This window comes from Chiloscyllium plagiosum, unplaced genomic scaffold (genome assembly GCF_037043375.1).
Source record: "Chiloscyllium plagiosum isolate Xiang-an unplaced genomic scaffold, Cpla_swu_hap1 HiC_scaffold_18, whole genome shotgun sequence".
In the NCBI taxonomy this organism is placed as follows: domain Eukaryota; kingdom Metazoa; phylum Chordata; class Chondrichthyes; order Orectolobiformes; family Hemiscylliidae; genus Chiloscyllium; species Chiloscyllium plagiosum.
This window is the reverse complement of record NW_028270156.1, coordinates 45,040,295-45,066,946: the sequence shown is the minus strand read 5'-3', so window position 1 is coordinate 45,066,946 and position 26,652 is coordinate 45,040,295. Positions and strand designations below refer to the sequence as shown.

The 26,652-nt window shown below is 40.2% G+C and overlaps 1 protein-coding gene across 5 annotated transcripts in view; it reads left to right on the top strand.

Moving 5' to 3' along the window:
• Positions 1-26,652, top strand: part of LOC122557824 (uncharacterized) — a 272,621-nt gene that overhangs the window by 195,838 nt on the left and 50,131 nt on the right. For all 5 annotated transcript variants that reach the window (XM_087996567.1, XM_043705913.2, XM_087996568.1 and 2 more), the window contains 2 exons: positions 11,835-11,900; positions 13,335-13,434. In XM_087996567.1, the coding sequence (XP_087852693.1) occupies positions 11,835-11,900; positions 13,335-13,434 (166 nt within the window). The remainder of the gene's footprint in view (positions 1-11,834; positions 11,901-13,334; positions 13,435-26,652) is intronic.

Below are 26,652 nucleotides of genomic sequence, written 5' to 3'. Positions count from 1 at the left end.
TCCCTTACCAGTGGTGCTGTCCCACCACCTTATTCATTCCTCCTGACTTTCCAAAATGTCAAACATCCACAAATGTTAGGTTTCCAGTTTTGATCTCTTTGTAAGCATGTTTCTATAATGGCTATAACATAATATCCATTTCCTATTTGCGCCATGAATTTGTCCACCTTATTGCAAATGCTGTGTGCATTAAGATACAAAGCCTTAAAGCTTGTTCTATTATCAAATTTCCCTACATTATTATGGTTCCTTGGTGCAATATCACATTCACACATTCTGTCCCTTGCTTTTGTTTTCTGATAACAATCGGCCACATCACTGACCTTCAATCCTACCTTCTCCTTTACCTTTGAAATGCTAGTTTTCCAAGTAACTGAACCCACACCTATTTAAAGCTTTAACTACAACCCTAGTTATGCTCATGTTAGTATTTGCTAGGACTTTGGTCCCAATATGGTTCAAGTGGAGTGTATGCCATTAGGACAGGGGTAGCACAGTGGCTGAGTGGTTAGCACCACTGTCTCGCAACATCATTGACCCGGCTTCAGTTCCAGCCTTGGGTGACTGTGTGGAGTTTGCACATTCTCCCCGTGTCTGCATGTGTTTCCTCCAGGTGTAACTGTATCCTCCCACAGTCCAAAGATGTGCAGGTTAGGTTAATAGGCCATCCTAAATTGCTCATAGTGTACAGGGATGTGCAGGCTAGGTGGATTAGCCATTGGAAATGTAAGGTTACAAGGATAGGATAGGGGTTAGGTCAGGATGGACTCATTGGGCCAAATGGCCTGCTTCCCCACTGTAGGGATTCTATTTAAAGCAGCTTCCTTATTCCCCAGTACTGGTGCTAATGTCCTACAAATTAAAACCTATTTCTCCCATACCAATCTTTGAATCATGCATTTACCTCTTCAATCTTGTCAATTAACTCGGGGCTCAGGTATAATCCAGAGATTATTACCCTTTTGGTTCTGCTTTAATTTAGCCACTAGCTGCTTATGTTCCCTCAGCAGAACTTTTTTCCTCTTTCCACCTCTATCCTCGGTACCTATATGGACCACAACAATGGATCTTTACCCTCCCACTCCAAGTTCCTCTGCAGCTCAAATGAGAGATCCTGAACCTGAACACAAGGCAGGCAACACAATCTTTGGGACTCTCGATGCTGGCCACAGTGAACAATATCTGTTCCTCTGAATATACGATCCCCGATTACAATTACACATCTCTTCTTCCCACTCTTGAATGCCACCAGTGTGCTATGGTTAATTTGTTCATCCTCCCTGCAGCCCTCACTCTCCTTCCATAGAGGGAATAAGAGTCTCAAATCTGTTAGTGAATATCAAAGAGTGAGGCTCCTCCAGCACTACCTCCTGGATCTGTCTACCTTCCTCATTCGTAGTCACACCCTCCTGTCCCTGACCACAGACCAAATTTGAGATAGTTGATCTTAAAAGTTGACTGCTTCCTGATACACAGCCTCCAGGTAACTCTCCTTCTCCCTGATGTGTCGCATCTCGAAGCACAGACTCCAGGTCATAAACTCTGAGTCAGAGAAACTGACATTTGATACAAATATTGTCAGAATGAACCAAAATGGGGTCCACCAACTCCTGCATCATGCAGGTACAACAAATCGCCTGGACCTGTGTTTCTATTTTGTTTACTTAGCTCTTTTTGTTTTCCTACTGGTCTTTTAGACTTAATCTGTAAAATACTTTTCCTATTTGCTTTTAATCTGAAAATAATTATAACAGTAAAATTAGGAGCTTTTCCTAACCAATGAATTTATGGGGGTTTTCTGTGGTGTCACTCTTTGCTTTGTGCAGGTTCCCCAATCTTGAGCAACTTATCCTGTTAAAAGAACCTTCAAACTATGAACCAAAAAAGACCAAACAATACTTTTGTTTCTAATTCCCTTGCTGCTCTGAAATCCCAGAAATATATACTCAATCAGGTTGTGGTCCTCCTGTTCCTTTCAGCCTCTTAAAAATAATTAATCAAAGCATGCCTTTTAGGCTTCCCTTTAGTTGGAGTTCCACCTGATATTGTGCAAAGTTGGTCTGCACACACACTACCTCATGTTGTCCTAAAGGCTGTTGGTTTCCTTTCTATATGAGAAAACCACCACCTGACTCAAGCAGGCTGACTACATGCCTAATTTCTCAACATGGTTTAGATAGGGATGATCGCACCATCAGTGAGAGAGGACCAGTAAGTCATTACCCACCATTATTATTTTGTTTCAACTGAGCAAGGGGTTTCAAAATCTCCCCCAGCACTTTTGCTTCCATTTAGTGGCCAAGTATAGTTCCTGTCATGTAAGACTGAAAATAAGTATAAAATTATTTCTAATCTATATGCTATTTGCATTAAATTATGTTCTTTGTGTAATAATATAATTCTTTTTAGTTTTTCACTATTGTTAGATATAAATTTCAAACTATGCCTGTTTGAATTCCTAATTATATTAAAGTTCAGTAAAAATTAGTTTTATGTTTGGTGTAATAGAATAGAAGACTGCCAACTATACTGCTATTTTGTAAATGGTAGTAAATGGTAGTAAAGCTTACGTACTAGGCTACTAATCTGAAACTTGATAACACAAGGAAAATCATAGGTCACCTGCAGGGCACAAGTTAAAAATAGAGTATTGGCTTGGATATTACAGATTGCCAGCTCAGTGACATTCAGGCATTTATATTTGTCTCCTGAAATCAGAAGAGCTATTTGACTTCTTGACACCCCCTGACACACACACACACACACACACACACACACACACACACACACACACACACACACACACACACGATACTACAACGCTGAATCATATTTTTTTTTGTAAAAAGTCATCCTTGAAATATATCAACACTGATAATGGAATATTGGTGATATCGAATCACAGAATGCTCTCTGCACTGACTGAACATTTTGACCTCATACCAAACTCCTGCCTCTTCCCTTTCACATCGTTCTTTTTAAATAAACGTCCAATGACCTCTTGAATACCTCAGTTAAACCTGCCTCAACTGTAACTCCAGGCAGCACATTCCAGACCCAAACTATTTGCTACATGAAAAAGTTTTTTTCTCAATTCCAATTTACTTTTTTGGCAAAGCACTTTAATACTGTACACTCTGGTACAAGCAAGAACAAGTTCTCCTTATCTGTTCAGACTCCATGTGATATTGAAAACTTGTAACAAATTCCTCCTCAGCCAGCTCCTCTCCAAGGCAAACAGCCCTAACTTCTGTAATCTATCCTCATAACTGAAGATTCTCATCTCTGAATAATTTTGTTAAACTTCTTCTGCACACTTACCATTTGATTCACATCCTCCTCAAAATGAGGTGCCCAGATCTGCACACAGCACTCCAGCTGAGGTTTAATCAGTGAGCTAGATAAGTTCAGTATAAGCCTGATCTTGTGCTGTATGCCTGTACTGTGTGCTTTTTTTAACAGTTCTCTCTACCTTTAATGATTTATGCACGTATATACCCAGATCTGTCTGTTCCTGCACACCCTTTAGAATAGTACTCTTAATTTTATGCTGTCTCATCATGTTCTTTGCACGAAAGTATATCACTTTACACTTCTCCATATTGAACTTCATCTGCCACATGTCTGTATATTCTATCAATTTATCAATGGCTTTTTGAAGTTCACACTATTTTCCTTACAATTTACAATTATTTCAAGTATGTTATCTGTAAACTATGAAACTGTTGCCTGCACACCAACACTTCCTGACCACCTTGACATGTCAGGAAAAGCATTAGTCCTAATCAATACCTAGGGATCTCCATTACAAACCTTCCGCCATCTTGAAAAATATTGATTGACAATTACTGTTCCTTGTCACTCAGTTAATTTTGTATCCATGTTGCTACTTTCTCTTTTATTCTATAAACCCTAACTTTACTGTAAATCTGTTGTGCGGTGCTGGATTAAATAGTCTTTGAAAGTCCATGTACCTGACATCAACAGCCTTGCCCTAATCAACCCTCTTTGTTCCCTCTTGAAAACACTTCAGCAAGGTAATCAAACCGTTCAGGACTTCTGGTGCTGTCTCTTCTGAATTAACCTATATTTTAACATATGACTATTAATTTTATCCTCCATAATTGTTTATAGAATAACTTCACCACTGAAGTTAAACTGGCTGGTCTGCAATTGCTGGGCGATTTTTAAAACATTTTTTGAACAAGGGCATATGTTTACAATTCTCCAGTCCTCCAGCACCATCCCTGAAACAATGGAAGAGTGACAGATTATTGCCAGTGCCTCTGCAATTTCCATTCTGACTTCATTCAATATCCTGGTTGCATCTCATCAGGTCCCAGTGTGATATTGACTTTAAATACTGACAGCTTATCCAATACCTCCTGCTTATCAATTTTAAATCATCTAGTGACTGAGTTTCCTCATCTGATATCAAGACATAGGCAGCATCAGCTTTGTCGATAAAGACAGATACAAAGTAATTACTTAATACCTCTTCTAACCTTAGGCTCCGAGTGACTTACAGTTGGGTGAAATTTGGGACATGAACTTATGCATAATTCTGATGCTGCTAATTTGTAATTCCTTTCAGGTATCTGTCATTATATAAATCCTCCTTAAAGTTGGCTTATAAATCTGTCAGCATCTTAAATTTGAGAACTGAAATATTCAATTGGCTGTTAGATCACAATAAGTATCATATTATTTAGAGTATAATTTGTAATCCTAAACCAGATTAGTCATTGGTAATAAAGAAACATAGAAAACAGGAGCAAGAGTAGCCCATTCAGCCCTTCAAGCCTACTCCACCATTCAGTATGATCATCCAACTCAGTACCTACTTCCTACTTTCTCCCATATCCTTTGATTCCTTTAGCCCAAGGAACTATATCTAACTCCCCCTTGAAAACATTGTCTCTTAGCTTCAACCGTTTACTGTAGTAGAGAATTCCACAGGCTCACCTCTCTGTCAGTAAAGAAATTCATCCTCATCTCAGACCGAAATGGCCTACCCTGTGTCCTTAAATTGTGACCTTGGTTCTGGACTCCTCAGTCATCAGGAACAACTTTTCTGCATTTACCCAGTCAAATGCTGTGAGAATTTTGTAGGTTTCTATGAGATCCCCTTCATTCTGCTAAACTTTCAATATAGTACAAACTGATCCATCCTGTCGTCATATGTCAGTTCTACCATGCCAGGAATCAGTCTGGTACGGCTTTGTTATACTTCCTCCATTGCTAGAGCATGCTTCTTCAGATAAAACCAAAACTGCATGCAGTACCCCATGTGTAGTCTCACCAAGGCCCTGCACAATTACAGCAAGACATTCCTGCTTCAAATCCTTTTGCTATGAAAAACAAAATAGCATTTGCTGCCTTCACCTCCTGCTGCACCTACATTCTTACTCTTACAACTGGTGTATAAGGACACCCAGATCTCATTACACCTTTCCTTTTCCCAATGTATCACCATTCAGATTATAATCTGCTTTCCTGTTTTTGTTATCAAAGTGGACAACTCTCACTTATCGACATTTATTGTATCTGCCATGCATTTGCCCACTTACTCAACTTGTCCAAATCTGACTGAACAATCCCTGCATTCTGCCACCAAACTCTGTGTTGTCTACACACTTGGAGATATTGCATTTAGTTCCCTCTTCTAAATCATGTAACATTTATTTTAAGTAGTTGGGGTCCAAGCACTGATCGCTGTAGTACCCCATTCATCACTTACTGCCTCTCCGAAAGTGATCCATTTATTCCTACCCTTTGTTTCCTGTCTACCAACCAGTTCTCTATCCATGTCAAATCCCACGTATTTTAAATGTACATGTCAATCTCTTATATAAGACCTTGTCAAAGGCCTTTTGAATGTCCAAATAATCCACATTCTCTAGTTTCCCTTGACCAACTTCACTAGTTAGAGAATTCCAGTGGCTTTGTCAAGCATGATTCCTCTGATAAATTCATGCGGATTCTGTCCAATTCTGTCACTGTTTTCCCAAGTGTTCAGCTATTAGTTTGATTATAATGGTCTCATGTATTTTTTTCTGACTGCAGATGTCAGGCTGGCAAGACCATAATTCCCTGTTTACTCTGTCTCCCCTTTTATTAATTAGTAGGGAGACATTGCTAGACTCTAATCTATAAAAATTGTTCAGAGTTGACAATCTTGAAAGATGACCACAATGCATCCAATAATTCTAGGGCTATTTCTTTCAGTACTCCTGAGATGTAGAATTTGGGCCCTGGGGATTAGTAGAGTAAAACTTTTGTTTTCGAAATTTTCTTTCCTATATCCAGAAGTGCTCTTACGTACAACTGAGTTTGTTTTCTCCACCTCTCCTCTCCCCCACCCCCCCATCATCCATGCTTTTTTAATCCATTAATCACCACCAGTAAATCGCTAATTTTCTAATTGATTAAATTTACAAGCACAGCACATTAAGGGCGATGCAGACCATTAATGGAGAAGGAGAGGTAAGAAGGCCCTAAATCAAAATGGACATGAAAGGAGAGAGAAAGTACTCTAGTCCCTACAGTCCCTGTCTGTAAAGGCATCGAGAATATTGGTGGACATGGTGTGCTCCCTCACCAAGGACAGGCAGGCATGAACTCAGCCATAGAACAGGGGCAGATAGTAGGCTGGTTTGACCCCCTCCATAGGCTTTTGCCTGGACCTTTAAGATTTTATATTTTTTTAATGAACCTGATCAGAAGCATTACGATATGTTTCTGGTTCAGGTGGGACTTGAACCCAAGCTCTTCTGGCTCAGTGGTCAGGACACTAACAGTGCAGCACAAGAACCCTGCCTTTAAGATTTTAGTTTTTATAATTTAACCAGAATTGCTCGTATATACAACTGACTTTTCTCCCATCATCAAATCACCTGCAATTTTCTTTTCATCTGTCCATCACTATCAGTAAATCGTCTATGTTTTTCAACTGATGAATTTACATGTAAAGTCCATTCAGGCCATTGCAGACCATCAAAGGTGAGGGAGAGTTAGGGAAGGGATTTTTTAAAGACTTCAGATATTTTCTAATCAGCCTGTTCAGAAATATTATTACTCACCTCTGCAGCAGGTGAGACTTGAGTCCAGGCCTCCTCATCCAGTGATAAGGATACTACGACTGCATTATAAGACCCCTCCCTTTTAAGGTTTTTTTTCTTATTTGTATCCAGAAGTGCTCCCCTTTTAAGATTTTACAATCAGTTTGTATATTCTCAGCAAGCCTACTCTTGTAGTCTGTTTTCCTTTGTCTTATCTGTGATCAGTGACTCTGAGATTTAAGGGTTGGAGAATGCTGCCATTAATTCTCTGCACTTGACTGGGTTCAGGGATCTAATCAGTCATAGCGGATCAGCCATTATTGAGTGTTAACGAGAAGAAGCCAATATGTTAATGGCTTCTTCATATGCAGGTAGTTGTGCAGGTAGCAACCCACCATGCTGCCCACACCAGAGACCTGAGGTGCATCTGCCTTGTCAACTTGGCACTATTATTGGGTGAACTACACCTTTTCCTTGCCGCCAGTCTTCGGGTTACTCATCGAGTATTGTAACTGTTAGCCCTTAATGTTTATTGCAGGTTGATATGTTTCGTATTTGTGCATTAAAGCTCTCATTTAATTCCAATTCAAAGCTTTTATCAGGATCAAAGGTAATGGGTGGAAATTTCCCTACTTTGGTGTGGCATGAGCAATGGCTAGCAGGTAGGGAAGTACTGGAAAAAAGTCAGAATCTCAACATCATGAAAAATGTTTGTGATTTTCCACTCATGCCTTCAATGGGAACTTCAAAATCACACCATTGAGCAGCAATAGCCTTATTGCTATGTATTTACATCACATTAAAGCCCCAATTCACCTTATTTATACACCACCTCCTCTGCTATGTTCCCTTGAGAAACGAAATAGAAATGAGAGATTGCAAATTCCTGACAGGTAAATCAGAACAGATATCTGACAGCTGCAGCTTGTCATATATTTGTCCTGCCCATCATCCAACAGCTGCTTCACAATAATGTCCCTGCTTGTTTTATGACCACTATTCTACTCAACTCTGTCTGTGCATGCCAGCATCGACAAAACCCCAACCTTACCACATCATCATGTCTACTCTCAGACCAATTCAGACACCACTTCAGCCTCTTAACATTTTAATTTGGAGCTCAGGGACACAAATTACTTGCATGTTTCTGTCCATTTACTTTGTGACCAGGGTCACACACGGTTTTCATGCATCTGCAAAGGAAGCATCTTATGCTTCTTAGTTTGTTTTCTTAGTTCTCACTCACTTTGTACTTACTTGGAGGGTCCCAGTCCCTGTCTATGGTTTTCTTATTCACACTCACAGACTTGTGGGTTGCTAGCCATATTGTGTATGCTATGGAATCGGTTTTTGGTGCTGAGTTACAGTCTGTCAGCTTCTTTGTCACACATTGATTTTTAGGGCAGATAGAGGGGTAGGCAGCTGGTCATGGTGGGGTGTGCTGAACAGACAATGGGCTGGAAATGTTCACTGTGAAGCACTGTGCTAAGTCACACCTGCTATAATGTGTGTTTCTTCAACACGAGTTTGTTATTACACAATGCCAGCCCCGTTAGTTTAAATGGCACAGCTATTGTGCAATTTTCTTATAATGCGAGGTCACACGAGAGCAAAACTATCACATTATATCAAAACTGATTGTATGTGCTAGCACATACATGTGTTTGCATGTACTTCAAGCAAATATATGAAAGTCATGGGGGAAAGTACTTTATGGGATGAAGAGAGCCGACAGCCTGTCACAGTCAGTCAAGGCATCATAGAGTCATAGAGATGTACAGCATGGAAACAGACCCTTCCATGCCGACCAGATATCCCAACTCAATCTAGTCCCACCGGCCAGCATCCGGGCCCATGTCCTTCCAAACCCTTCATATACCCATTCAAATGCCTCTTAAATGTTGCAATTGTTCCAGCCTCCACCACTTCCTCTGGCAGCTCCTTCCATACATGTACCAACCTCTGTGTGAAAAAGTTGCCCCATAGGTCTCTCTTATATCATTCCCCTCTCACCCTAAACCTATGCCCTCTAGTTCTGGACTCCCCGACCCCAGGGAAAACACTTTGCCTATTTACCCTATCCATGTCCCTCATAATTTTGTAAACCTCTATAAAGTCTGGAAGGGGAGTAATTACTGGCAGGGACATTTGCTGAAGCTGCTCGGGAGGATTTAAACTAGTAAGGTGGGGGAGTGGGACCCAGGGAGATAGTGAGGAAAGAGATCAATCTGAGACTGGTACAGTTGAGAACAGAAGCGAGTCAAACAGTCAGGGCAGGCAGGGACAAGGTAGGACTAATAAACTAAACTGCATTTATTTCAATGCAAGGGGTCTAATAGGGAAGGCAGATGAACTCAAGGCATGGTTAGGAACAAGTGACCGGGATATCATAGCCATAGAAACATGGCCCAGGATACAAATGCTACAGGAAGGATAGAAAGGGAGGCAAAGGGGGGGGGGGGGGGGCTGCTATTTTTGATAAGGGAGCTGTGATGAGGGAGGATATTCCCAGAAATACATCCAGGGAAATTATTTGGTTGTAACTGAGAAATAAGAAAGGGATGATCACCTTATTGGGATTGTATTATAGACCCCCTAATAGTCAGAGGGAAATTGAGAAACAAACTTGTAAGGAGATCTCAGCTATCTGTAAGAATAATAGGGTGGTTATGGTAGGGAATTTTAACTTTCCAAACATCAACTGGGACTGCCATAGTGTTAAGAGTTTAGATGGAGAGGAATTTGATAAGTGTATACAAGACAATTTTCTGATTCAGTATGTGGATGTACCTACTAGAGAAGGTGCAACACTTGACCTACTCTTGGGAAATAAGGCTGGGCAGGTGACTGAGGTGTCAGTGGGGGAGGGCTTTGGGGCCAGCGACCATAATTCTATTAGATTTAAAATAATGATGGAAAAGGATAGACCAGATCTAAAAGTTGAAGAACTAAATTGGAGAAAGGCCAATTTTGACGGCATTAGGCAAGAACTTTCAAAAGCTGATTGGGGGCAGATGTTCGCAGGTAAAGGGACGGCTGGAAAATGGGAAGCCTTCAGAAATGAGATAACGAGAATCCAGAAAAAGTATATTCCTGTCAGGATGAAAGGGAAGGCTGGTAGGTATAGGGAATGCTGGATGACTAAAGAAATTGAGGGTTTGGTTAGGAAAAAGAAGGAAGCATATGTCAGGTATAGACCGGATAGATCGAGTGAATCCTTGAAAGAGTATAAAGTAGGAGTATATTTAAGAGGGAAATCAGGAGGGCAAAAAGGGGACATGAGATAGCTTTGGCAAATAGAATTAAGGAGAATCCAACGAGTTTTTACAAATACATTAAAGACAAAAGGGTAACTAGAGAGAGAATAGGGCCCCTCAAAGACCTGCAAGGTGACCTTTGTGTGGAGCCGCAGAAAATGGGGGAGATACTAAATGAGTATTTTGTATCAGTATTTACTTTGGAAAAGGATATGGAAGATATAGACTTTCAACTGATTCCTGTCCTGTCAGTCAGATGCATCTGACCTCTTTACAGGGATCATGTAAATGCAGCAAATTGGGCCAAGGTCAGCCCTTCAGCTAATTACAACCAGTTCAAGAATTATGGATAGGTCAGTCAGGGTGCTGTGGAGATACCAGTTGTGACAGTAGCCTACTTTTTCTTCAATAAGACAACGGAAGGGATTGAATATAGTGGAACTGGATAAAAGAGCAGCTGATACTGACGTGGTGAGGTGTCCCTAGTGAGTGAGCAGGAAATGCAGAGGACAGGGTGAATTAGTAATTTGGGAGATTGAGTTGAGAAAGCCCTTGAGTGGACATGTTCCATGCAATAGTGAGAGTTGAAATGCATGTGTCTTGATGAGAGATATGTACAGTGATAATGTTGGAATGAATGGTGGCCCTTTGGGTGGAAGATAGCAGAGAGGTGATAGTGGCATTTATCCTTTCAGAGTGCAGAAAGACATCATCTTGCACTGCTAGATGTTCTTCTATACTTGGTACAACACTGACCCGTACTGCAATTTGCATCCAGTATGGCTTGGTCTGGTGATCTAACCCCCTGTGGCAATCAGCAGGAAAAATGACTGTATGTCCTTCCCACCACCATCTACCAAGGACTGTCTGAGGCAGGGATCAAGCTTTCCTTCCCTCTTCCTCTGTGAAATTAATGAAGAACCACATAGCAAAGTTGAGTTCCTAGCTTGCTGCATATATAGTTGGGTTTTAAATATGGGGCTAGCAGTGTAAACACTGGAAGGTTCCACAGTGGCAAATCTCTCTGCCTCTCCAGCTATTTGATTTCTGAGAAAGGTACCTGGGAGTTCATTTGCCATAATTAATGAGGTGAAGAACATAAGATTGTATAAGAAAAGTTGTTGAGTCATGGCTAACCAGGCACCAACTTCTAGTGACAAAACAACTTTACGTGGAATTTTCGCAATTTCAGTAAATATGTGTAGTTCAATATGTCGAGTCCAATAATTGTGGTAACTACTTTCATCAGAGGTTCTCATTAAAACAGTTCATGACACATGCTACACATTATCAGTTGGTGGCATTGTACCATTATGGACCATTTTCCAGAGTTATATTTACATTTTAATGATTTCAAAGTTTAGTGTTAAGATTTTCCTCTTTCCCCTTAAAACAAACAAGTTGTTTGGTCAGTAAATTTAGAAATTTTAAATTGCTGTCTGACTGACCCAACAAGAAATAACAGCATAAAAGATTGACTGATACTTGAAATTATATTTGTGATTCCACTGTATAGGACAAAGAGCAGATGTCTACAGGAATATACACCACAAAATGGTTCTTGCAGTGTTTCATAGAAAGGGTAAGTAATGCTTTGAAATATGGAAGGAGTACAATGAGTAAATTGAGGGAAAAGTATAATGGAAAAAGCAAACTGGAAGCCTGCAAGAGCAAATTATTAAACTTTGAACTCTACAGCTGTGTGATTTACCTCAACTATGAGGAAATTTTGTGACAGTAAAACAAAGAACAGCAGATGCTGAACATCTGAAACAAATAAAACAGAAATTGTTGTAGAAACTCAGCAGCTTGGAAAAGATGATATTTATGCTGATGACTGGCGATGGGTGGGGGGGAATTGAAATAAAGGAGTGAGCAGATAGATGGAGATGGAACCCAAAGAGAAAAGAAGGTAGGCAGACAAAAAGATTGGTAATAGTAAATTGGGAAGGAAGAAAAGCTAGATGAATGATAACGGGGGTTACAAGTAGATTAAAATGGGTCAGATATGCTAAAAGCAACCCATGTACTGAAATGACCTGGGGCAAATGGGGTGGATAATAGACATGGAAGGAGGATTTGTCCTCTAAAATTGTTAAAATCGTTGAGTCCTGAGGCTGTATGGTCCCAAGTGGAAGATGTAGTATTGTTCCTCCAACTTAGGCTGAACTTCACTGGAGCACTGCAACATGCCTAAGACAGAAATGTTGGCATGGGAATAAGGAGATGTTTTGAAGTGACAGGCAACTTAAAGCTCAGGGTCATTTTTATGGACAGAATGTAGGTATTCCACAAAGTGATCACCCAGTCCATGTTTCATTTCCCCAGTGTTAAAGAAGACTGCTTTGTAAGCAGTAAATATAGTAGGCGAGATTGAATGAAGTACAGGTAAATCGCTGCTTCACCTAAAAGGTGTGTCTGGTACCTTGGATGGTGAGGAGAGAGGAAGGAAATGGGCAAGCATAAATTTTGTGAATCTAGTGAAGAAAGTTGGTTAATTGGTTGGCAATTCTCTAAAGCCTCTTCCACCAGATGGGGGTGGAAGTCTTACCTGAGCGAATTAGTGAGCATAAAATGGCTGTGAATGAGTGGTCTCCTGAACACCATTTTAGCCTGGGGTAGTGGAATACAAAGCTGCATAATATCCAGGCCAGTGTATCCAACAAAATTCAACAATGGAAAATGTCAGAGAAGCTCATGGAGACTTATTATTCCATATATGAAAAATCATGAAATATCAAAAACTAATTCAAGTATTAGGATTGAGCATTAAGTTTGGGTGTGACAGTGTAACAAGCTGCATGGAATTTATGTTCACTTCGTACCAAAGCACACTTGTTTTATAAATAATGTGTATCTCGCTCTTCCTAGTCATTGTGATAGAAATGTTCAAACGAACAGCATGCCAGAAGTTTCTGATTGGGAACTGTTTACATTGATATTTTATGCATTCTGTGTTTTTAAAAGAGACAGATGTATTACTGTTAATATTGATTGTTTAAAAATTGTTAAACAGACACCATTTACGCTCACACTGCGGTTATGGGACATCTACATTCTGGAGGGGGAAAGAGTTCTTGCTGCTATGGCATATACCATCATGAAACTGCACAAAAGTAAGTTGGTCTCTGCTACTTATTGAATTTACATGAAACCATAAATTTGAATATGTAAAAAAGCTGAAATTGCCAGAAATTAAGAGCACCATTTAATTTCAGCCCGATCCTGGTCTACAATGTGTTTTTCAATCATGTTCTTTCAGGAAACAAAAGGATAATTCCACTATCCTGAAATGACAAGACTTGGGTTTTGTAATCAAATGTAGAGGTTGTACAAGTGCAAGTAAATGTCAGCCATTTAATCTATGTAAAAGAATATTAAACACCTCTGTGCATCTGTTCACAACCATCAGAAGGAGCTATGTAGAGTGATACAGTGCTGCACAAATGGAATATTAAGGAGCTGGTAAGAGATCTGTATTGCCAGGTCTTCGGAAGACCCACTGGTTTTTGTGCCATTCAGGTAATTGAACGGTTGGCAGGATTTCCACATGATCAGGAGTCATTTGGAGATGGTCAGCTCTTTTGCACAGCACACCCTCAGGAGGAAAGACACCCAGTCAAAGTTCAGATTTTTGTTGGATCCCTGCACGCAAGTTTCATAGCGGAGGAGTGCTGGCAGGGTAGCTTGATGAGACGTCCACGCGCCATCTTAATGTTCGGACAATAAAGTGCCTTTGAACAACAGACACTCCCACCACCTGCTTCCAGGATACCTCAAACAATCTGCTCAAATTGACTTGGCCTGCTTTCCATGTGACAATAAAACCTCCCTGCCCAGGTTTAATACCGGGAAACAGATGGAAGCCCTTCATTGGGTATTTGTTTCCCATGTAAGGATCTCAGTTGATGTTAAAGTGTGGCGCTGGAAAAGCACAGCAGATCAGGCAGCATCCGAAGAACAGGAGAATGAACATTTCAAGCTAAACCCTTCATCTCAGTTGGTGGCAAGCCAGGGAAGCCATCCACAGTGTTTTCAACATGAGCTTATTTGAGATGCATGGTTAGGTGATTGGTTTTGACCAGCTCTGAAATGCCTTTTCCATGCTGTAGATCTTTATGGAGGCAGAAATCCTACCCAACTAAATTCTCTGCCAGCTCCAAACCTTCTAGATGGCAGAGGGAAGCTGCCCCATATTTTATTCTGCAAGGGAAGAAATCTTTTATGTTCAATATTTCCAAAAACAAACATTAGGTAGTAGCAAAGGATGACTTCTTCTCAAAAGCAAAGGAAGATGCTCAGTTTGCAAGTAGCATTGGAAGAAACAAATCTACATTTAAATTGGGGAAAGTATATTTTTAAAAAGATGTATGTCAAGTATAATTCTTCATTCAAATGATAAATATTTGAAATTATCTACTTAACAAGGTATTAGAGATAAAATCTATTGGGAAATGAAAAGTACGACATAGTAGCAATGTGGTATGCCCAGAGCAGGGAGCCGGGGACTCCTAGTTGTGGCCGCAGTCGGCCAGGAGCGGGGACTCCTGGTTATCAGCAAGGTGGCAGTCGCAGAGTCTGGGATTCCAGGTTGTGAGGTGAGTGTGGATTCAGCATGGGACTCAGCAAGGTGGGCCCAGCAGCAAAGGGATGGCGCCTAAAGAGTGGTGACTCCTACTTTGATGTATCCAGCGCAGGTGGCAGCAAGGCAGTGGAGCAGAGGTGATGGCAGCGGTGTCACTGGTGAGCCGACTCAGGGCTCATGGTGAAGGCAGCAGAATGAAGATAGATTCTCTTTAATTTGTATCTTTTTATTGTTTTTCTTCTTAAAGTAGTTCTAAACCAATTTCTTAATGAAAATGTTGCCAGATTGTGGCAACCATTGAAGTTTTTTTTATTGTATTTTACTGTATTATTCATTGTAAAATGCAAGTGACAATAAATCATTCAAATTTAAAAAATGAATAACCAAAATTACTTGATGATTAACTGGAGAGAGTGAAGTAATGCAAAGAAGGGAACTAGAATAACAGGCAGAAAATTTAGTAATTAGGTTGGCAGATAAACAGTGAAAATATTCAAAATGTAGGATTGAAGTTTAAGTTTCAATGAGTGCAAAAATCAAGAAGCATCATTAGTCCTTACAGCAGAGAAGGCATCTTAAATCCAGTGCCACTACCTTGATAGAGTTCTGTGGATAAAGAGAACAATTATGCAGAACTAAAACATAATCTTTAGTCTTAAAATGCTCGTATGGATTTGTTAAAACAACGTTTTGTTTTTAAAAAGTTGCAATAAAATTTTAAAGGGCTAATTTATCCAATGAAGAGACATCACAAGGTGTTTCACAGGAACCAAAGGTTTGGTAAAAGACATAGATATTAAGGAATGTTTTAAAGCTGGAAAATGAGTTGGAGAGGTGTTACCTCTAACATTGTAAAACTTAAATTTCATTGACATTTCAAGTATCTAACTTGGACAAAGATGTTATGCACTAATACAATTTGAGCCCTTAAAGTCATCATAAAATATAGCTGTCCAAAGTAGAGTTTGTTTTAAGATTGAAACATGCCCACTGTTTCCCACATAAGTTGTTCATCAGAATTTCCATTGAGATGTTTAATACTTTGATCTTGCAGGGAATTCATTTTTATGATGTTCCTGCTGCTTCAAATAAATTTTTTCCATGTTGTGTTTACGGGTTGCTACCATAGCTTGTTTAAGCTTTGGAGTTTCTTATCCTTGAAATCCTTCTATATACCTGTAAAACTTTAATATTGTAAGGGGAAAAGGGTGTTAATGTAGTGCTAACATCATAATGAGACATATTGCAGCCATTCTTATTCTGTTCACAAACCTCCTCTATAATATGTTAGAGGCTGATTTCACAAACAAAGGACAGTGCTTATTATGTCCTATCTTTTTCCTATTTCCTATTCAATGTCAGCTTTTGGACCATTTAACTTTTATTTAATCAGACCTTTGAACTTTCTTGGAGTCTATTTGCGTAAGCATTTTGACTCTGGACGTGAGCCCATCATTCTGTTTCCACTGTTGTTCTTTTTTAACTTCTTTTCTCCATACTGGACCCCCTTGACAATTGTTGTGTCCTCTTTTTATTTTTCCCTCTCAAGTTCTCTGCCTTCAGAATTCTCTATTCTCCTGTTTCGTATTCCTTGATCCTTCTGCTTTCTTGCCACTATCTCAAACTGGAGTCTATCTTCCATAAGCCCTTCTCTCTGCGCCTCTCTTGCATTTACAAAAGACCTCATTAAGGCACTCAAATCTATCTTGCTACAAGCAGCAAACACAATTGCCCCATCCTCTTGCCAAACTTGTTATCCCCAATGGAGAACAATCTTGCCAATCTCCAACTCACACTTCCCAGTTGATTCTGTGAACTCTGCTGGTAGATCAGCTGTCAATAGCTCTTCTCATCTCTCCCAACATAATGTTGGCTCCCTTGTGAACAAGCTTCCTCCCATCACGAAATAGTGGTAGTTGATTCATTGATATCATGGCCTCAATGGAAACCTGGCTGAGAGTTGCTGATACCTTTGCCTGAAATGAAACCTGGTTATACCTTTCATCCTATGCCCCCATCAAAACCATCACAATGGCAGTATGATGCTTATCACCAGATTACAGCTTTATCTGATTTCCTATACATCTGACAGTTTCTCTTCCATTGACTATCTCATGTTACTCCATATTCAAAATCGTTGATTCTTGGCAGTGTGGAGGAACAGAGGGATCTGGGTATGCAAGTACATAGATCCCTCAAAGTTACCACCCAAGTGGATAGGGTTGTTAAGAAAGCATATAGTGTTATGGCTTTCATTAACAGGGGGATCGAGTTCAAGAGCCACGAGGTTTTGCTGCAGCTCTACAAATCCCTGGTGAGACCACACTTGGAATATTGTGTCCATTTCTGGTCATCCTACTATAGGAAAGATACAGAGGCTTTGGAGAGGGTGCAAAGAAGGTTTACCAGGATGCTGTCAGGACTGGAGGGCTAACTTAAGAAAGGTTGAATAAGCTCGGACTTTTCTCTCTGGAGAGAAGGAGGAAGAGAGGAGACCTGGTCGAAGTGCACAAAATAATGAGAGGAATAGATAGAGTCAATAGCCAGAGACGTTTCCCCAGGGCAGGATTGACTGGTATGAGAAGTCATAGTTGAAGATATTAGGAGGAAGGTATAAAGGAGAGGTCAGAGGTAGATTCTTTACGCAGAGAGTTGTCATTGCATGGAATGCGTTGCCAGCTCTGGTGGTGGAAGCAGACTCATTGGGGACATTTAAGCGACTGATGGATATGCACATGGATAGCAATGAGTTGAGGGGTGTGTAGGTTAAGTTACTATATTTTACAATAGGATTAAATTTCGGCATAACATCGTGGGCCAAAGGACCTGTTCTGTGCTGTACTTTTCTATGTTCTATGTTCTAGCTGTCCTAGGCACTATAAAAGTGTTCTCAATAAGCTATTATCAATCCTTTCTTTTCTCAGCCTCTGCAACTCCTCATCCTTGATTATTTCAAGCTATATTGCATATCATCATGCTCTCTTCTGAGTTATCTGCCCTTCATCAGTCTCTTCCTCTTACGTAAAATTGCTCATCCCATTTTCGTGGCCACCCCTATGACTTTGCCATCCCATCTGGTTTTACTAGTCTTGTAATATGAATTATAGAATAGGCCATATCTAATAATTTCTGTCTACTCTACACCCTCAACTCCCTACCCTCATGACCCAAATTTCTGTGTCTGCCCTTGGAAAAAACCTTATTCGTTTTGAACTGCACTTTCAAAATCCCAAATATCTAGCCCCCCTTTGCCAGAAAATTTCTGCAGCTATGGATTTGCTCAATTGTACCCTCACTTGCATTTTTGATGCCCAAGTCCCAATTAAAACCATTGCTTTTTCACCCTAGCCATCCACCTGGTACTATAAGAATATAAGACTAACCTCCTTTTCACTCTCAAGTACAAGAAACACAGTCTTAAAAGGATATGGTGGACAACTGATCTGGTATCCACTGCTAGGTTTCGCTGAAAGCAAAGTACTATCAGATCCTGCATTCATCTACTAAAGCAGCTCATTATTCCAGAATTATTCCAGAGAATGCAAAGATAACTGCAATTGCCTTTCTCCATCACACACCAGCTTCTTAAAGCCATCCAGCACCCTGCTGACCTTGTTCTAAGTCGTATCAAGTCATATTCCTATTACCCCTGTGCTTGTTAACGACATTGACATCTGATCAAGTAACATTTTGTTTTTAGAAGTCTCTTTTTGCCTTGTTGCTCCCTATCTCTGCAATCTTCTCCATTCCTACAACCTGTTAAGAAGGTTGTATTTGTCTAATTCTGGTTTCTAGAGCATTCCCAATTGTAATCACTTCACCATTAGTGGCCATGTATTCTGTTGCCAAGGTCCTAAACTCTGGAATTCCTTCCCCACACATTTCAGACTCTCTTTGTTGTCTCCCTTACGCTGCTCCTTCAAACCCACCTCTTTGATTAAAGTTTTGATTCTTTGACCGATTATCTCCTTGAGATTCAGTGTCATTATTTACAATAATGTTCCTCTGTCACAGCTTGAGGTGCTTATTTCATTAAAGGCACTATATGAATATAAAATGTTATTGGTTTAGTTTGGATACACATTTACATCTTCAGAAGATAGAACAAAGGTACATGCATTTTCCATAACGTTTCTTGCTCCTGTAATAATGGTTGTTTTGGATATCCCTAATAGTTATTGAAAAGCTTTTTAATTTAGATTCATGTTTTTCAACTTGATTGTTAAGAACAGTATTAGCAAAGCCACAGTAGCTATGTGAGATCATAAGTATGCTGCACATACTTGGAATCCTTGCATACAAATTCAACATTATCTGTGTTAAGGATACAGTTTTTAAAAAAAAGTGGATTATAATTGCATTCATCACAGAAATTTAGAGTAGATCGATTTTTTTTTTTCCAAAAATTAAGAAAAGCTCCATTCATTGAATCCCAGTGTGACTCAAATGCACAGTGACACAAAAAGAGCTGTACAGAGTACACATAATTTCAGGATGAGTTTTTCATGATTTGAGTAAAGGAGAAATGCCTTTACTCGGAGGGTTGAGAGTCTTTGGAATTTTCTGCCATAGATGTTTTTAGCTGCTCAGTCTGAGTATGTGTAAGGCCGAGATCAGTCAACTTACTCACTCTAAAGGAACCAAGACAAACGAGAATAGAGCTGGAATGTGGAGCTGAGGCCAAAGATTAGCCATGCTCTTCATAGTGAAACATTCTCATGGACCTAAATGGCGTACTTTTGTTCCTTTTCTTGTATTCTTATACTCAAAATTCTAATAATAAAAGGAAATGCTCTTAAAAAAACTCAGGAGAAAACATCAAATGAAATCATCCTTATATTTATATCCTGAATCTACTCCTATACTTATTAGAATCACATAATCAGTGTGGCATCTACAGTATTTACAGGAGTAGTTATATTAAATAAAATTCTGCATTATCAATGGATAAAGCAAAATCTAAATTGCTGTCAAAATGCATCCATTATGTTTCTTTAGGCTCTACATTTCATTATAAAAGCTAGGAGAATCTTGTCACAAATTACATTTGAAACACTGTCATTCATTATATGTGTACTATTAACCAAATCAAACAAATTAGCAAAATGTATGGCACGAATGCAGTTATCCTGTTTCAGATTTTCTTTTGAGAAAGATTATTGCATTTACATATCTCCTTTTGTGATCTCAGGTTATTCCAAAGAACTTTATGACTAATTAAATACTTTTGATGTGTCATCACAGTTATACTGTGGAAAACAAACTAACTTTATCTTTAGTAATGTTGAGTGAGAAATAAATATTCTCCAGGATATGAGAGTCAACTTCCTTGCTCATCTTTGAAATAGGTAAAAATAATGAAATAGTACAGTGGGTTATTTTACATCTACCTGAGACAGCAGGTAGATGTCTAATCCAAAAGATGGTATTTCTGAATGTTCAACACTTCTTCAGTCCTGCAATAGAGTGTCAACTTAATGTTTGTGCTCAGGTCATTGGAGTACACCATTCGCTTCTAAGCGAGCTGATTCTGTATTTGAGTGCTACACACTGAACCACAACAGTCACATGACTTCCCCTTTCAATGAGCTAATTATAGCAATGTTTCTAGTGTGATTAGCACCTGTTGTATTTGTGTTTCTCCTATCAATAAGGTTTTAGCACAGTTGTCCCACCACAAATGTTGCAGGCAAATACCTAAATATCTAAGTACAGCTCCTCCTGCTTTCTACGCATGACCTGTACAATGCCATTTTAACTCAACAAAAACAATATTTAAGAGCGATATCCTCCTAGGTGAGTGGAATCCACCTATCAATGAAAGGCCCACACAATGAAAGGATCGGTGAAGTTTTAACATGAGAAATGGGGAGGCCTGATTAAGAGAATGACCAAAATAGGCCATTTTGACTACTTTTATGTGTTGAAAGTAAGGCATCCTTTTATGGGGAATATTGTATCAATCCTTTAAAATAATTCTGAAGTTTCCTCCCCTTGGCCTTTGTTATCCTTCTCAGTATCTGGGAGGAAACCATACTAAACATCCCTTATTGAGGCATTAGATTAATGCTGAGGACCATTTCCTGTGTCTGCAGTGATGTCTGGCACCTATTTAAATTTCCACTGACACTGCTGACCTTGATGCATTGCCTGCCATCTACAGGCAGAAGGCTGTGAAAAATAACAGACTGTGAGACTTAAATATCCCAGAATGAGTGTGATTCCTGTCTGCCGTGCACCTAGCCCAGCCACCCTGAACATACTGTGGTTCTGTTCGCCGAGCTGGAAGTTTTTGTTGCAAACGTTTCGTCCCCTGGCTAGGCGACATCATCAGTGCTTGGGAGCCTCCTGCGAAGCGCTTCTTTGATGTTAGGAAACATCAAAGAAGCGCTTCGCAGGAGGCTCCCAAGCACTGATGATGTCCCCTAGCCAGGGGACGAAACGTTTGCAACAAAAACTTCCAGCTCGGCGAACAGAACCACAGCAACGAGCACCCGAGCTACAAATCTTCACACAAACTTTGAACCCTAAACATACCTACTTAAAATTAGTATTGTCTTCTTTCAAATGCTTTTTGAATATGCAAATACAACCTGGACTGATTGAAAATCATTCAATACCATCAACTTCCAATATAATTGAACATTAGGACAGCAAATGTGCTTTTTGTTATATGTCTCCACCTGTGTCTAATCTTACTCCGTAATGTTCCTTTAGTTATTCCAATGCAAAACAGTTCCTACGAAAGCCAATAAAGTTTGATGCATTTCCTCCAACTATGGCCCATACCAACTATTTCCCTGAAATTCAGGTCCTTTGCAAACATAGGTTAAAGTAGATTTGCAAAAAAAAAAACAAAAAGGCGCTGCTTTGTGGAGGCTTGGTGAAAGTTTGGACAGGGAAGAAGCTAAAATCAGATTTACATTATATATTTCAATAGTTCCTTAAAGAGTTTCACAACACCTGTGTGGAAATAAAACAAAATGATGGAAATACTCAAAAGATCAATCAATATCTATGAAGAGGAAGCAGAGTTAATGGTGGAATTTAATGGTGCTCACGTGGGAATGGCCACTGAATGTCCTTAATGGTGAATAAAGCAAAATATTGGGGGGGGGGGGGGTGAAAGTTGGGAAGTAAATTGACAGATTAAAACCGGATGATGTTTCCCAACAGTACATGGCAGGAATGGATTTTCAATGCATTCATGCATATTCATTAAAATACAGGGTTGTCAGATTAAATTGTACTTTCTGGTTAAGACTGTAGCAAACAAGAAACATTCCTTCAGATTCACGACTTGTCAAGGTAGCTTGCAGGAGGCAGTGTAGTCTTCTGGTGGATTTGGAGTGAGGGGGAGCTGTTTTTCTTTTATCAGAATCTTTTCTGAATCGGGGAGAGGAGGCTGAATTACTGTATTGAGCTTGGGTGTCAACTATCCAGGCATATCAGGCATGGCTGTCCATTGGAAGAAAGATAAAATAATAATGGTGCTAAAACAGAACATGGGAAGCAGAGAGAATAAGCTGAACAACATAGTGAAGATTAATCCCGGCAGAAGGTAGATTAAGCATGATAGAAGGGTAGATTTAATACAGATCAATGGGGCACGTGGGAGATTTGAAGATAACCAAGGGTGGTTCAAGGGTGATGAGGGAGGCCCAAGGATGACAATTGGCAAGTCAAAGGTCCCAAGGTATAGGTGTAAGATGCTGGAGGCTAGCTTGATGTGATGGGGAGCAGCTCTAATTTAAAGGACAATTGATCACAGATGATAGTAGATGCATGACAGCCACAGAAGGGAAATGCAAGGATGATTGGTGATGGTCAAAGTTGACTGAGGGAGGGTGCGCGATGATGGCTTGCAGCTCCAGTCTGAGTGGGAGCATCCAAAGATATGAACATCTTAACTGTGAAAAATGACCAGAGACCAGTTTGAGGAAGGAGTTGACCACAGTTGAGAGGATGGAGACTAGGGTGTGTCAGCTTTGAGCAGCATTCAGCTCCCCATTAGTCCACAGTTGTCAAGTCACAACGGAGAGTAAAGTAGACTGTACTGACCTCTGCTGGCCTCTGTTTGTACTTCACAAAATGGAGATGGGCAAGATGGATCTGCGTACCCAGTACTTTTTGATGTCATGGCAGAGAGATGGAACTAGCAGAGTATGGTGCGGCTCAGTGTGTTAGGAAATGGTACTTCACAGTGCCATAGACCCAGGTTTGATGCCAGCCTTGGTCAACTGTCTGTGTGGAGATTGCACATCCTCCTGTGTCTGCGTGGGTTTCCTCCAGGCTCTCCGTTTTCCTCCCACAGTCCAAAAATGTGCAGATTAGGTGGATTAGCCATGGGAAATGCAGGGCTATATTGATAGGGTAGAGGCGTGGGTCTGGGTGGGAAGCTGTTCGAAGGGTCGGTGTGGACTTGATGGGCCAAATAGCCTGCAGTCCAAACTTAGGGATTCTGGGATTTAATTATTCTCATGGCCAGAAAGACAAACAAGCAGGGTGTCAAAGGTGTTAGCTACCATGGGTAGTGCAATGCTAAACAATGGCATATAATTTAATGTACCACAGGTCATGTAATTATTTGTAAATGTCAGAGACAATGTCAAAGCTGCCTAAGGATGCCGCTACAGTCAGACACTGACCAATACAAGGTCCTGAAGCTAGACTTACTACTCATTAGAATGGAATGCTATGCCAAAAGTCTCAAGTGGCTTCACAAATGATGGTGGTATCTCCTAGTCAGCCACACAAGTCAATAATGGAATTCACAAATTCCCAAAGTGAATAATTGTTGCATTTGATATTAATCAAGAATCTAGAGAAATATTCACCAGTTCTTCTCTGACTGAAATTTAAAGGTCAAACCGGTCTTGGGTTCCTTCGGGCAGAGAGATAGGAACAAATATGGACTTCTTTATGTTGAACTGATATGGGAGATGGAAGATGTTCAAACTCCCCTAGCTTTGAAGTATAACTCAGCGTGGAAATATGTGCTGCAGTCTCATTAAATTATATCAGAATTCCTGTGGCAGAAGATGCACAATAGAATTGTAGATTCCCTACAGTGTGGAAACAAGCCATTCAGCCCATACCAACCCCCCAAAGAATATCTCATCTAGACCCATCCAATGCTGAGACCCTACATTTCCCATGGCTAACCAACTAACCTGCACATCTTTGGACTGTGGGAGTAAACTAGAGCACCCAGAGGAAACCCACACATACACAGATAGAATATGCAACTCCACACAGACACTCGTCCGAGAGTGGAATCAAACCAGGGACCCTGGCTCTGTGAGGCATTAATATTAACCACTGAGCCACCGTGCCACTCCAAATACAAGAAAACTAAATTACATCTGACGTCGAGTATTATTAATGTCATTTTGCATGGGTTTTGTTTAAACTGTGAGAAACTATGTCGATCATTTTTTTATCACATATCCTGTATTAAGTCTGTGTGTTTACTGATTGTAACCATATCCTGTTTAAGCACAGCAGTTCACATTCTGAGGTTTGACCAGATCAATGCATACTTAATTGTGAAGCTAAGTGCTAACATACAAATTCACATTTGTTTGTAATTCTTTGTATAATATGTGTTTATAGAAAAGAAAAACTTGTTTGAGATGGCTGTATATTAAAGTCAGAATAAGGATGTAAATCTAAAGACTCAAAATTAAAAATTTTTTTATGGAGCTAAAATGTTATGGGTGTATAGCAGCAATGGAACCAGTTAACTATGGTTATCACATATAGTATGCAATGTTTTAGAAAATTAAAGATGTTTCTACAGCAATCTCGGCAACATTGTACAATTCTAAGGGCAGAATTTTATGTGGGGATGGTAGCTGAAAGTGTGATAGGTAGATGGAGGTGGGGGTAATGGTGATAGGTCGGAGAGGAAGTCGAGCAGATAGGTGGAAAGGAAGATGGACAGGTAGGACAGGTCATGAGGGCAGTGCCGAGTTGGAAGGTTGGAACTTGGATAAGGTGGAGGCAGGGGAAATGAGGAAACTGGTGAAATCTGTATTGATGCCATGTGGTTCGAGGTTCCCGAGGTGGAAGATGAGTCCATTGCCACTCCCTAACCACCTGACCTGTCCCACCTATCCTCTCCCCCCTCCTCTTTGACCTATCACCATTACCCTCACCTCCATCTACCTATCGCACTTTTAGCTACCTTCCGCCCCAGCCCCAACCCCCTCTCATTTATCTCTCCATGCCCTCGGCTCACAGCCTCATTCCTGATTAAAGGCTTTTGCCCGAAACGTTGATTCTCCTGCTCCCCGGATGCTACCTGGCCTGTGTTTTCCAGCACCACTCTCAACTCTAATCTCCAGCATCTGCACTCCTCACTTTTGCCTTCCTGAACTGTGGCAAACAGAACTGTACACAATAATAAAGCTGTGGCCCAACCAATGTCCTAGACAGCTACATCCTCCCAGTCCTTGTATTATATACTCAACTAACAAAGGCAAGTATTTCATATGCCACTTCCTCCCTGTTTGAGTGTCCAAATCCAAGATGCCTTTGTCCACCTTTGTTAGAATGGTCAGATTTCGCACTACCCCCAACTGCTCCTTGTCATTTTGTGTGTTGTGAGCCTAATCTCATGGAAAAACAATGGGTCAATGTCAAGTCACATTTGTTGAGTGGGACCATTAGTTCTTCTGCTTTTCCATTCCATGTTACATTGAATATTCTGTATATTTAGCGTTTCTAACCTCCAACCACCAGCCTCCTCAAAACCTTGCAGGTTGAAAGGGACTCTTGAATTGTCATTGATATTGCATACGGCCAACTCATGCACTGCCTTAGCTCAATCTTTTTTCACACAACACATACATACCCTCCCATAGGTGTGCATCAGATTTGACATTGAGGATGTTTACTTATCCTTGCAGCATGGAGGAGGCTGATCAGATTTCACAGCAGTTTAGCCAGGGTCCAATGGACAAGCCCATAGTTACTAACATCCTCTGCCACCTCCTTGCAGTTGCCTAAAAGACCGAAAGAAATAGGAAAAAGAGTAGGCCATTCAGTACTGTGACATCTAAAAGAATCACAGTTGATCTGACATTACTCATATCTACTTTCCTATATTTTATGCATAACTCTTGATTCACCTACTGAAGAATCTATCTAGCTCAGCCTTAAATATACACAAGATATTTGCTCGCACAGCTGTCTGTGGCAAGCAGTTCCAAAAACTTACAGCCTCATGAGAGAAGACATTCCTTCTCATCTTGGTCTTAAGTAAGTGCTCCTTCACTGAGACTATGCCCTCAAGTCCTAAACTCTCTAGAAAATACCTTCTCAGCATTTACCCTTTCCAGCCCCTTAAAAATCCTATTTGCTTCAATGAGATCACCTCTGATTTTTCTAAACTTTCAATAAGTATAGTCCAAACCTGTTCAACCTTAGCTACACACAAGGGATCATCCTAGTAATGCCTGTCTTCAATGAAATGATGTCTCAAATAATGGGACCAAACCTATTCACAGTACTCCAGATGCAGTCTTCCCTGGTACAGTTGAGTATAACTTCCTTATTCTTATAGTCCAACCCCCATGAAAAAAGGACCAACATTCCATCAACCTTTCTGATTACCTGCTGCACCTGTGTGCAAACTTTGTGTTTCATGCACATGTACCACCAATCCCCTTTTATGTTGCAGCTATCTGCAATTTTCTTCATTTAAATTGTATTCTGTTCTTTTGTTCTCCCTTCCAAACTGAAC